This window comes from Sebastes fasciatus, chromosome 23 (genome assembly GCF_043250625.1).
Source record: "Sebastes fasciatus isolate fSebFas1 chromosome 23, fSebFas1.pri, whole genome shotgun sequence".
Lineage (NCBI taxonomy): Eukaryota > Metazoa > Chordata > Actinopteri > Perciformes > Sebastidae > Sebastes > Sebastes fasciatus.
In genome coordinates, this window is record NC_133817.1 from 20598046 (window position 1) to 20611822 (window position 13777).

Consider the following 13777-nt stretch of genomic DNA (forward strand, 5'->3'; position numbering starts at 1 on the left):
ACAAATTCATTTACAGATTATCTTTTTTATTTTGTTAATTTTTCTTCCACTTATTATCCGATTTTTCATTTTGGCATCTTTGATTTTTCAACATGGTATCCCAGTTTTCTAAGTGGAAACAGTATTTACACCTGAATATGTAAATACGCAGAAACACGACTGTTTGCAAAAGACGAGAGAGGAGGGTAGGATTGCTGGTGGTGGCTGTCGCTTCTAACTCAGCCGAGTCAAATCCGGTGCAAACTGACCTGAGCTGCTTTTGCCTCCTTCTGAGTCACTCATCTCTGTCGGGAGGGTTAGAGACATGCGATCACAAGACATCAACAAGATGAACTGTAATGGTACATAATTGATTGCATAACGTCTGTTCTGTCATCTCACCGCCTGCTGTTTGTGTTGGCTCTCCTGCCTGAGAGTGGAATGTAGGACTGAGACTGGTTTTATAATCCCCACTTTATCACAGACTATAGCGCTGCTTATATAGTCTGTCTGTTTCTCGGATTTTTTTTAATTAGATTTTTTTATTTACATATATTTTTTACTGGCTTCCTCTCTCCCTCCACCCATCAGTGAATTAGCAATACTTCTAAAACCAGCAACATGTAATAGAGATGTATTTCTTTGTCAGACTCGATTTAAAGGTCCAATATTATATTAAAAAAAAAAGGTGAGATTTTCATGTTTTTTTTATTATACAGCAGGTTTAAGTAATATATACAAATACTGTGAAAGTATCGAAATGCTCAATCCACAGGGAAATACACACAGCCCGTATTCAGAAACTCTGCATTTGAAACAAGCTGTCAGGATTTCTGTCCATTTGTGATGTCACAAATATACAATATTTAGACCCTTTACACAGTTTTAAACGTAAACATTCTAAATGTGTTCCAGTTTATTCCTGGTTGCAATGTATGTGAATGTCATCAAATGACAGGAAGTACACATGGACTCGAGCTGTTGCCCAGCAACGCGATTCTGTCGAATTTTGTCGCAATTCTGTTGAAATGCACTAAAACGGAGCGTTTCAGACAGAGGGTAAGTACAGTCAAATTCAGGCCAACAGTATGAGGAAAATAAATTTTTTTTGAACATTCCAGCATGTAAACATGTTCTAGTAGAAACACAAAATACAAGTATGAACCTGAAAATGAGCATAATATGGGACCTTTAAAGGCATAATTTAAATATATTTTTAATAATAGAGTTTGTAAATTAGAGGTGATCCACTGTAGCAGACGGTTGACGCCGCTCCAGTGGCATCCCTATGTTGCACCTTATTTTAAGCACGGTGTCATGAAAGGTGATGTACTTTGCTCTGAGGGGGCAGGGGAAAGGAGAAGAAAAGAAAAGAGGCCGGCCTAAGTTTAGCATTACAAACCCCCGCCCCTCTCTCCGGTCCTGTTAAAATCCTAAAACTGGAGCATTTACAGATAAACCTCCAGAGACCGCTTCAGCACAACACAGGAGATCAGGTGACACTGCAATGAAAGGTAAACTTGATTGATTATTTGGAAGTTTTTCAGTACAATTTAGATTGCTTTAAGTTCATTTCTTTTGTTCGTTTTTTTTCTGTTTGAGGTAAGGATAAGAATTGCATTGCACTTAACTGAAATGGACTCAATTTATAATGTATGCAAAGCTCCAAATTATTATTTTGTGTGTGTGTTTTCAAGAAAATCTCTTGAGATAAAAACAACAGAGCATGCTTGATCCTTTTCTGTAATACCACGCTTCACATATACACAATTTAACACATTCACATCTTGTAGTAAAACTATATTATTCCACAGTTGCCCACTTTGCATCTGGAACTGTTTGGTGTCTTTGGTGCCTTGCTTCAGGGCATCTTTGAACTGATTACAGGGAAAACAACTCCAGCCTCTATAACCTGCTGCAATCTCCCCTCCTCTCCTCTCCTCTCTCTGTCTTTGTCTTTGTAGGAGACGCTGCCAAAGCGTGCGTCCCCAATGGCACCAGCCAAGCCAAGGACCAGAAGCCGCCCTCGGAGGAGAAGATGGAGGAGCGGGGCCAGTGGAGCAACAAGATCGAGTTCATCCTGTCGGTCGCCGGCTCCATCATCGGCCTGGGCAACATGTGGCGCTTCCCTTACCTCTGCTACAAGAACGGAGGAGGTGAGTGGATGGAGGATGGAGTTGTTGATGTGCGTCTCTTTCCTCTGCAGCTTTTACAGTCAACCATGCAGTTATTTTTTTTACATGCACTAAATGAGTAGAGGATTTATGACAGCTGACATCAAATTGAAATCTGAGTTAAATACATGCCAAAAAAAAAAAGCAAGCACCTCAAAATCTGACCTTCCACTCACTTGAGACCAGATATTCAAGGAGTCGCAATTGACCAGATCACACCCCATTAGCTTTTGGGCATGCTTGTGTAGGTGTTAAATTGGACGCCGCTCTTCCTCCCTCCACGGGGGCGTGGGGATCAGGGTTCAGGGCCGAGCGGGGTCAGGCAGCTGTTGTTGCTCCTTCGCTCCCAGGCAGCTGTCCCCGCGGAGAGGACGGAAATCTGAGCACGCCAAACATCCTCGGGCCGCCCGACGGGATGTCAACACAAAATGCTGAAAGAGCATTTAAAGAAAATTAATTTTTCAGAACTTTTCTTTACGTCTTCTTGCAGCACGTAATTATTGTTCATGAAATACTACATCATCTGCACTTTGACTTCCATGGTTCTTGAATATTATATGGTTTAGTTTTGTATTTTAGGCTTGTTCAAACCTGGTTCATCTGGCTGAAATCCAAATCATTGAAAGGTGCCAACAGTAGCAGCGTTTTTCAGTTGACAGGTAGAAAAACCAGTGTGTAATATGTAATCCAAGTAATAGCTAATCCAAGAACGGAAGAGAGGGGTAAAGGGATAGAGTTTCTCCATCAACCATTATTATGTAATCATGTACAGTTTCCTTCAGATTTGCATCTTTCTGCAGGATACCCTAACCCATATTTGTCTATATTTGAGCAGACTGACTGTAATTATTGGAGCTGCAGTCAGTGTCTGGGTCCACATTTGTAGCGGTGCAAGAAGGCCCTAAATTGTGTTGAGTTTTGAGCTCTTCTGTCCTCTAGATGATCTGATTTCCCCCCAAAATCCAAAGCCAGGTGGACTGGAAACTCTTAATATGTGAGAGAATGAATGTATTTCAACAGGCATATAAGATGAATGTTACTCAACATACAGTACCAGCAACTGAGACCACATCTGGATAAAGATGGTCGACCATTTTCAGCATTTTTCTGAGGCCTCTAAAACACCCGCAGAAAGTATAAAGTAAGAAGCTAACTCTGAACCCTTTGCTCTTTTCCACCTCAGGTGCGTTCCTTATCCCCTACTTGATCTTCCTGTTCACCTGTGGCGTTCCCGTCTTCTTCCTGGAGACGGCCCTGGGCCAGTACACCAGCGAGGGAGGCGTCACCTGCTGGAGGAAAATCAGTCCGCTGTTTGAAGGTAGGCAGGACAGACAGGTGTACTGTATCACCGTAGGGCGAAGCCACTGTGGGATCCTGGCAAAGCGTGCAACATTTGGCAAAAAGCCACGATATAAAAACCTGATTGCTCACTGAGGCAGTAAAGATGGAAGAGAAATATATGTTTTAATAACCGTTCTGCAGGTCTCGGCTACGGCACCCAGGTGATAGTGGCCCTGTTGAACTTCTACTACATCATCGTTCTGGCCTGGGGGATTTTCTACCTGTCCTACTCCTTCTCCTGGGATCTGGCGTGGTCGTCCTGCAACAACACATGGAACACAGGTAACATATGCACTTTTTTAAAAAAAAATTTTAAACAACAAAATAAAAACGTCAACTTCAGCCTTAAAACTTCAACTTCAACTTAAATTTTTTTTTTTTTTTTTTTTAATTAAACTTAAAAAGCCCTAAACTTAAAAAAAACTTCAACTTCAACTTCAACTTCAACTTCAACTTCAACCTCAACTTAGACTTATAACTTAAAAAAACTTAAACTTAAAAAACGTAAGCTTAAAAAAACTTAACACTGAAAAGAACTTAATCTGATTTTTTTTTTTTTTTTTAAAAGCCTTCAACTTAAAAAAAATGTAAAACTTAAAACTTGAACTTCAAAAATAACTTTCAAAAAATTAAGCTTAAAAAAACAAATAAAAAAAAACTTAAACTTAAAACTTAAAAGAACTTAAAATGAATTTCTTTTTTAAAAAAAAAAAAGCCTTCAACTTAAAAAAATTAAACTTAAAAAAACTTAATTACAATCTTAATATGTTTAAGAATTTCTACATTTTGCTCTTTGCCCCTCCAGAGGACTGCGTGGAGTTTCAGAGGAGAAACACCTCAATCAACCAAACGGTCAACCTCAACGCCACCTCTCCTGTCATCGAGTTCTGGGAGTGAGTTTTCAGACCTCCTCTTTACTCGGTTGATACGTTGCTGTTGTGAAAACGACAATGACGCATCACCTCTGCGTTCCTTTCCTTGTCTCTGCAGGAGAAGAGCGCTGAGGATTTCCCCGGGCCTCGACCACATGGGCTCTCTGAACTGGGACCTGGCCCTGTGTCTGTTCATCGCCTGGGTCATGTGCTACTTCTGCATCTGGAAGGGGGTGAAATCCACAGGAAAGGTGGGCGACCTGCTGACCCTTTTTATTTATGTATTTTGTTTTAACCAAAGACGGTTCGAGGGCACTTTAAGGATGACATCTGGTGTTTATTTTCTCTATTTGTCATGTTTATTTATTTGTTTCTCTATGTGTGTGTGTGTCTACATAGGTGGTCTACTTCACTGCGACCTTCCCCTATCTGATGCTGATCGTGCTGTTGGTCAGAGGGCTCACCCTGCCTGGCGCCGCCATCGGCATCAAGTTCTACCTTTATCCGGACCTGGGACGACTGGCGGACCCGCAGGTACCACGGTGTCACGCAAAACAGCATAAAATGAAATGCAGATCCACATTCATCACCATTACACAAAAGATTTAGTGCTCCATGTGGGCGAGGGCGCACCAGGTGCAGGTATCCCATGGTTCTCTGCTGCTGGGGAGCCCAGTTTCTGCTGGGTCCATCTGCTCTCCATGAAAGAGGCAGGCACCGTGGGGATTAAATGCAGGGTCAGGACACCGCTGGGACGGTAAACACAAGCTCTACCAGGGACTGAGCCGCAGACAGACAGTCAGCTAACCAGGCTGTCCCCCCCGCTGGGAGGACAAGACAGTTTTAACTGGTTCTGCTTGACTCAAGCTAGAAAAAGTCTAATCAGTTCTGTCAGTGTTGTGTGTCTCATTCTGGTCTAGTCATATGCTAGTTTACTACAAAACTAATAATTCAATCTTTCCATCTCTCTATCTGCCTGGTTCTTCATTCCCTTTGTATCTGATAAGGGATGAATTTTGACCCGTATTTATGGAATGTTGCTTCGTAAATCAGTGTTGAGACTAACAAGACAAATAACAGTTTACTATTGTGCAGCTTCACAAGTCAATGATTATGAACGCAAACACTCAGCACGTGAATTCCTGCGGATTATCTATCTAAACATAACACGGCACGTTTGTACATCAACCTAAGAGCTGAATGTGTGCCTACATATCATTTAGCATTGCTTTAGTTTCAGTGGTTTATTATGTATTTTAATATATTTGTCTTTTGTGTATAAGGTGTGGATGGATGCCGGCACCCAGATTTTCTTCTCCTACGCCATCTGCTTGGGGTCACTGACTGCTCTGGGAAGCTACAACAAATACAACAATAACTGTTACAAGTATGTATATGCATACTTGATTACATGCTCCAATAAACAGGTTCCATGGTCCAATAGGGGAAAAGTCTCATTTTAAAAATCCTAATTGGTCCATGATTTTTTTTTTTCATCATTAACATCAATGTCATCATCAGGTGTGATTCATGTGATCACCTGTGTGAATCTGAAGCTTAATGATGCTGAATGAATCTCCTACAGCACATCTGTCCCATTACTATGAACAGCGGTCAGCAACCTGCGGCTCCGGAGCCACATGCAGCTCTTTAGCTCCTCTCCAGAGGCTCTCTGTGGGTTTTTTAAAATGGAAATGAATGAACTGTTTTTTGTTTACATTTTCATTTTTATTTATCATTTTTGTATGTCTATAGTACGACGATACGACGAAGTATTAGGGCCACATTGAGGGGAAAAAATAAATCGGAGATTTCGAGAATAAAGTCATAATATTACGTGAATAAAGTCATAGGTTTACGTGAAAAAAAAGTCGTAATATTATGATAATAAAGTCAGAAGTTTACGAGAAAAAAAAGTTGTTATATTATGCGAAATAAGTCAGAAGTTTAAGAGAAAAAAAGTTGTAATATTACAAGAATACAGTAAGAAGTTTACGAGAAAAAAAGTCATTATGAGAATAAAGTCATAATATTATAAAGTAATAATTTTATGTGTTATTTTCTTTTTTTCTTGTTAAGTTATGACTTTATTCTCGTAGTATTACGACTTTTTTTTCTCGCAAAGTTATGACTTTATTCTCATAAAGTTATGACTTTATTCTGTAAATGTCCTTATTTTTTTCCCTCAATGTGGCCCTTATACTCCGTAGTACATTGTCTCTTTGGCCCTCACTGCATTAGACTTATATACTATATACTTAGACTACAAAGTGTGTTACCTTCAGCACAATGCTCAAATGTTTTGCAGGTCCAGACAGATTTTTTTTTGTTTTGTTTGCCTAAAATGTCTCTTTTGATAGTAAAGGTTGCTGACCCCTGACCCCTAACTATGAAGAATGTGCTGTGTGTTGCAGAGATTGCCTGGCGTTGTGTTTTCTGAACAGCGGCACAAGTTTTGTGGCGGGCTTCGCCATCTTTTCCATCCTGGGTTTCATGGCCTTTGAACAGAATGTGCCCATCTCAGAGGTGGCAGAATCTGGTGAGGCTTTTCAACAACCGCATTCAAGAATACTTAGAGAGAAAAAAAGGAATAGCAATAGCAGAAATAATGTGTTTATAGATCCTCCAGTTTACGTTGTTTTCCTGGTGTCCGTATAGGTCCTGGCCTGGCCTTCATCGCGTACCCCCGCGCTGTGAGCATGATGCCTTTCTCTCCTCTGTGGGCCGCCCTCTTCTTCATCATGATTGTGTTTCTGGGGCTCGACAGCCAGGTAGGTGCCTCAAGTTAAAGGTCCCATATTGTAAAAAGTGACATTTTCATGTCTTTTATATTATAAGTTCTATATAAATTCTGTGAAAGTATCGAAACGCTCAATCCACAGAGAAATACACACAGCCCGTATTCAGAAACTGTGCTTTTGAAACAAGCCGTCAGGATTTCTGTCCATTTGTGATGTCACAAATCTACAATATTAGACAATTTCACTGTTTTAAACGTAAACATCCTAAATGGGTCCCAGTTTATTTCCTGTTGCAGTGTATGTGAATGACATCAGCTGACAGGAAGTAAACATGGCCCAAGCTGTTGCCTAGCAACGCAATTCTGTTGCAATTCCATTGAAATGCACTAAAACGGAGCGTTTCAGACTTAGGGTGAATACAGGTATATTCAAGCAGACAGTATGAGGAAAATAAAGTTTTTTTAAACATTAATGTATGTAAACATGTTCTGGTAGAAACCCAAAATACAACTATGAACCTGAAAATGAGCACGATATATCCCCTTTAATTATTGTTTTCCACAGTGACACTGATTTGACTTTGTGTTGAGAAACAACACACACTTTAGAAGAATTTAAAACTCCCTTTTGAAGACTTTTTTTACATATTTTGCCCTCATTTTGCTCTTGTGTGGCTTCCAGTGGTGGAATGTAACCAAGTACATTTACTCAAGCAATGTACTTGTACTTCTCTTGAGTATTTCCATTTTCTGCTACTTTATAATTCTACTCTACTACATTTTGGAGGCAAATATTGTACTTTTTACTCCACTACCTTTATTTGATAACTTTAGTTACTTTCCAGATACAGATTAATAATACAAAATATAAATTAACTAATAAATTATTATTATAGATTAAGCTACCCAGCAGTATATTAGTGTAATAAAAATTATCTCCACCTTTACTGGCTACAACATTAAAGTGATGAACAGAGACATATTATTCTGAAATGGGCTGTTCTGCATGATGATACTTTTACTTTTGGTATATTTAAATATATTTCTATGCTAATGCTCTTGTACTTTTACATAAGTAACATTTTGAATGCAGGACTTTTACTTGTAACAGAGTATTTTTACAATGTGGTATTACTTTTACTTAAGTAAAAGATCTGAAAACGTCCTCCACCACTGACTTTAGTTAAGTATTTTAATCTCATGCCACTTTCTATTCCGCTACAGCTCGGAGGGAAATATAGTATGTTTTTACTCCATTACAATTATTTGACAGCTTTAGTCACTAGTTACTTTAAGGTTAAGATTTTTGCACACAAAACATATGGATATGTAAGAGCAACTTAAGTTGACAGAAAATTCATTGGCAACTATTTTGATTATCGACATTTTTCATGCAAAAACATTTCACGCTTCTCAAATGTGAGGATTTGCTGCTTTTACATTTAATACTATAAATACATTTTCCTGATTGTACTATTTGCATACTTTTACTTTTAAGTAAAGAGTATTTTTTACAGTGTAAAGCATCTGAATAATCCCTGCACCACTGGTGTCTTGTGATATGTAAATGTCACTCAGCCAGTGTTAACTTTCCTTCATTATAGCTGAGAAACAAAAAGAGTTTCATACATTATTCTGTGCTCCCCCCCCCCCCCCCCCTTTTCTCCTCACACCTCCTCTGCCCTCCTCCCATCAGTTTGTGTGTGTGGAGAGCCTGGTGACGGCGATAGTCGACATGTACCCCACCGTGTTCAGACGCAAGAACCGCAGGGAGCTCTTCCTCTTAGGCGTGGTCTTCGTCTCCTTCTTCATGGGCCTCATCATGCTGATGGAGGTAGGGGGGTGGGGGGGTCACACACTGGGACCACACACAGAGATGCATACATACAGACACAACATCTGCAAGCATGAAGACACTTTTTACTGATATGATTAAGGGCAATAGCAGGTTTTTTTTAGTAAAGGTATCAATATTTTCTACATTTGTAATGCTTAAGGTGTTTTCCCTCAATATATTAGGGTGAAAATGCCTTCATCTAGAGAATCATCTCCTAGTGTGTGTGAAATTAGTTTCACACACACTCCAAATCAAGTTGATGCACCGGATGGTGGTTTAGGGGGTAAACCAGGACAGCTGAAATAAGCTCTTACAGAGTACAACCTAGTTGACCTGGTTTCACCTCTGCACAGCTGGAAACATGAGTGCTCTGCAGAGGTGTCAACAGGTCAGCATTTTCAGCAAGTACGAGCAAGTCAAAGGGGTTTTTGTGTGAGACGTCTCAGGTAAGTCTCAAGCATGTCCGAAGTCTCTAGTTTTGGGCTTCAGCGTTTCAAAATCTTTTTCACAAACTTGTAAATCTTTTAACAATAGAAGAGTAGATTTATCTAGAGGCTGCCGATTCCCTGACACCGTCATGACGTACTCAGTCCATGTGTTCAACTGCCATTCCAAGTTGCCCTTTAGATATCCCCGGACCACAGAGTTGACCGTGTAATAGTGAACTTTTTAAACTTGTTAAAGCTGAAGTAGGCCAGATTGGAGCAATTATGATTGAAAAAAGTTATTTTTATAAAACGGTCGCTATATCGTGAAAGTTGTACATGAAACAGGTGAACTGAAAAAAATCATGTGCCTCTGTGTCCTCCAGTGTCCTTCGGTGTCCTCCGGGGCTCCTAACGGCATCTGAAAGATTTAACAGACATTCACAGAAGTCTAGTTATCTCTCAGAACACTTGAATTACAATATTCTGAAAGGTTATTATGGAATTTTTGCCCAATGATGCCAAAAATATACTGCCTACTGCAGCTTTAAGTAAAAAATACCTGCATGTCCAAGTCACAAAAATTGTTACTTGAAATAATAAGTCTAGGATATTTGTCGAATGGTCAAACAAGCAATTGCATCAAATTTAGGTTTATTTCCTCTTTATGTTTCTGTTTTATTTGGTTTGTGTGTTGCTGGAGGTAGATGTTTTAAAGAGGACCTGTTATGCTTTTGTGCTTTTTCCCTTTCCTTTAGTGTGTTATATAGTTTTTTGTGCATGTGAAGGGTCTGCAAAGTTATAACGCTAAAGGGAGTTACTCTCCTTCACAGAAAAACTGCTCCTGAATTGCCTGAAATGCATTGCTCGAAGTCCCGCCTTTTCTTACGTAATGTGGTGATGTCACCAAGTAACATTTGCATAATACCTGTTTAGCGGCTAGTTCGCCACGCCCTCAAACAAAGCCAGTTAGAGCGGAGCTGGAGTGGAGTCTGAAGAATTCGATTCGGTTGACCAATCACAACAGAGAGGGCCAGCTGACCAATCAGAGCAGACTGGGCTTGTCGGGGGGCGGGCTCAAACAGAGCGTGTTTCTACATGTTCTAGTAGAAACCCAAAATACAAGTATGCACCTGAAAATAAGCACAATAAGTCCTCTTTAATATGAAGAGCATTATATAAACTTCTATTCTAGTATTTTCTAGTATATTTCTAGTAGCGTTTAAATAATTTCCAATATGTTTTGTCCTAAAACAAATAAATGATTGCAGGTTAAGCTTTCCTAACATAACTTTGACTCAGTGCTTTATATCTCTCTCTTTGCAGGGAGGCATGTATGTGTTCCAGCTCTTTGATTACTACGCAGCCAGTGGCATGTGTCTTCTCTTCATGGCCATCTTTGAGACGGTCGTCATTGCATGGGTCTATGGTAAGCTGTCCTCAAACAATTAAAAAAAAAAAGAAAACATACTGTGGAATATTTGTCCTAATTATTCTGCTATGAGTTTAGAGGCGCAACATGGATAGAAATGTCTGTCTGCTGTGTTTTTACAGGTGCAGATCGCTTTTATGATAACATTGAGGACATGATTGGCTACCGCCCAGGACCTTACATCAAGTACTGTTGGTTGTACCTCACCCCGGCCACATGCATTGTGAGTATCAACAAAGGAATTAAGTAGGATCAGGGCTTTCCAAAAATGATAAAGGCCTCCTCTCCTCTCCTCACCTCCTCTCCTCTCCTCACCTCTCGTCTCGTCTCGTCTCGTCTCGTCTCGTCTCGTCTCCTCTCCTCTCCTCTCCTTCACCAGTAGTAAAGATTGTCTAATGTCTCTCCAGGGTACCTTTGCCTTCTCTCTCATCAAATACACCCCTCTAAAGTACAACAACGAGTATGTGTACCCGTGGTGGGGCTATGCCATTGGCTGGCTGCTCGCTCTCTCCTCCATGGTCTGCATCCCGCTTTGGATGGTGTACAAGATCAGCACCACCCAGGGGACATTCAGAGAGGTACGTTTTGATACTTATAAAGCCGCTCTAAAGTAAGGTAGGAGCTGTTATCTCATATCGACTAACCATGGATGATGTGTTTGTTTGTTTTTTAACTCAGTGTCTGAAATTAAAGAATTTGTGTGACACTGCCAGTCTTAAACATAGGCTGTATATGTATAGGTGGACGATGCGTCTCCACTTCCTCCCACTGTACAAAAATGAAGCCAAAATATGAAAATATCTCAAGAGTCTGCGCAGCCAATCACGAGCGGATCACAGACTCAGCTTGCTAGCGTGAGCCACTCATCTGCTACGTTAGCACCACGGTAGCTGTTTGGCGAGAAAGACACAATAACTAACCATAATCTATCTCTATAACAGCTGTCAATCATGACGTCTCTTCCCCTTTTTATAGCATCAAATAACTAATTAAAACCAAACTTATCAGAAAAATGAACACTTGAAAATACATCAGCGTGATAAGAACTACCTAAAATGACAATGAAAATATTTGACGTGTACTTTGACTTTTTAGTTAGGCCCATGTCTCATCCGCTAACATGGAGCGGGGCGGGATTTATGAGCTATACTGCAGCCAGCCACCAGGGGGCGATCAAGATGTTTTGGCTTCACTTTTGGGGAGCTGTCATGTCGTCCATCTTTATATACAGTCTGTGGTCTTGAATCAGACTTCTTCTGAACTTGTCCCCAACCCGTCTGAACCTGGAACTTGACTTGAACATATCCCACTGTGGAATTTACTCAATAAAGATGGTCAAGAGCCCATTAACACTGGTTTATCTCTCTACAGCGCATCCAGTTGCTCATCACACCGTCTGACGCCTTACCCAAAACCAAGAGGGAGCAGGAGAAGTTACTGGCCATCTTCGCTCCGGAGGGAGAACTCGCCATGACCAGAAACGGCTACTATCCCGTCTCAGAGACAGACTCCAGCTTATGAGGCCCCCTAGTGGTGATGTGTATGGGAAAGACATGTGGGTTTTGGTTCCATCCTTGACTTGCTGCACCCTTGCCTCCATTCAAAAGATCACTGCAGGGAAAGTGTCACATCATCTACTTTATAATGCATACAACAGATATGGAGGATTCAGCGCCTGTACATTTCAGGGATGGCAGTAAAAGAAGGGTAAAGAAAAAGAAATTAAAAACTCATTTATTGGATTACTTAGATGTTTTAGAGAGGGCAAGGGCATTTTTTCAGGGACAAAAGTTATTTACTCAAACTGAAATCTATTAATACCATGGCATAGATTGTTCAGCTCTGCATTTCACACATGATGTAAATGAACTGCTTCTGTTTTATAATAGAGGTTAATGGCATTTTCATCTCATTCAAAGCTGGTCATTTTAGCGACAGACACGCAGTTTCCACCAAAAGTTTAATAGTAAATGTTTTAGTTTGCATAACAAGGATGGAGTTTGTGCAAATGTAGCGCTAAGACTGCAAAATCAGCAATGGAACAGGTTTGTTACCACAACATGTAAGTTACTTTTTAAAGTGTCCTTGTTCTTCTGACATCACTTCATGGCTTCTTAGCCATATTTGTATCATATACTTTATTGTCATAAGTGATTGGGGGAAAGTGTCCCTTTTGTATTTACAAGAATTGAAATAAAATGTGTGTTTCATATGAATAGACTGTGTAATGAAAGGATATAATGTCGGTGAAAATTATAACACTGTAGCACTGCGATAGCTGTAGGACTAACGTGACATATACGATGTAGTTTCGTATTTTGTACTGTAACATAATATGACTGTACAAAGAAATGTGAATCTTGTAAGTATGTTTTTAAATAAACATGCAAAATTTCGTGTTGTCTTGAGTAATTTTTTCCAGTGCTATGCAGTGCTGAGAAAAAAAAAATCCAGAGGATCTCATCGGGGCATTTGGACCATATTAGGGTGTAAAAGTCTGGATATCTCCTCCTCTGCTGCTTACATTTTCACCGTAAGTTTTTAAATCTACCTCTCCCAAGTCTCCCAACTTTGTGAAAGTGCAGTACTAAATCGCCGGAGTACCCCTTTAAACTTACTGATCATGTAATTGTATGCTCATAATCATTGCTTGACACATCCATTAGTGATTGTGAAGGAGCACAGCAGGTTTGACCTCAGCTTAGTTTGCATAATGTGTCTACGTGCTATCAGCGCTGTGTTTCCCATACTAGGGACCAGGGATCAACATAAAGGACTTCCAGACTGTCCTCTGCAAAATGCAGAAAATTTGCATCTTACTGTTTCACAACAGGAAAGAATGTATAATTTCTGACAAGAACTGAACTCATACAGTGGTACAGTGGTGCCTGTGACAATAAAATTGTCACAGGCACCACCCTGCTAAAGCATATATTTGCAAGTTCTTTGCAACTATTAACAATAGATGCACTTTTTG

General features: G+C 40.1%; 1 protein-coding gene across 1 annotated transcript; it reads left to right on the forward strand.

The window, feature by feature from the left end:
- Positions 1-1354: 1354 nt before the first annotated feature.
- LOC141761892 (sodium- and chloride-dependent GABA transporter 2-like) lies at positions 1355-13195 on the forward strand. The gene is made up of 15 exons (XM_074625555.1): positions 1355-1493; positions 1944-2135; positions 3337-3471; positions 3636-3776; positions 4300-4387; positions 4485-4617; positions 4766-4900; positions 5650-5753; positions 6781-6905; positions 7025-7137; positions 8803-8940; positions 10695-10797; positions 10923-11023; positions 11208-11378; positions 12172-13195. The coding sequence occupies exons 1-15, from the start codon at positions 1487-1489 to the stop codon at positions 12319-12321; spliced, it is 1836 nt and encodes a 611-aa protein (XP_074481656.1). The 5' UTR covers positions 1355-1486; the 3' UTR covers positions 12322-13195.
- The last annotated feature ends 582 nt before the right edge of the window (positions 13196-13777 follow it).

Bases quoted from the DNA above. Each gene is read 5' to 3' on its own strand.
- LOC141761892 (XM_074625555.1), top strand. The intron at 7,138-8,802 runs GTAGGTGCCTCA...TCCTCCCATCAG, and splicing joins TTCTGGGGCTCGACAGCCAG to TTTGTGTGTGTGGAGAGCCT. The intron at 10,798-10,922 runs GTAAGCTGTCCT...GTGTTTTTACAG, and splicing joins CGTCATTGCATGGGTCTATG to GTGCAGATCGCTTTTATGAT.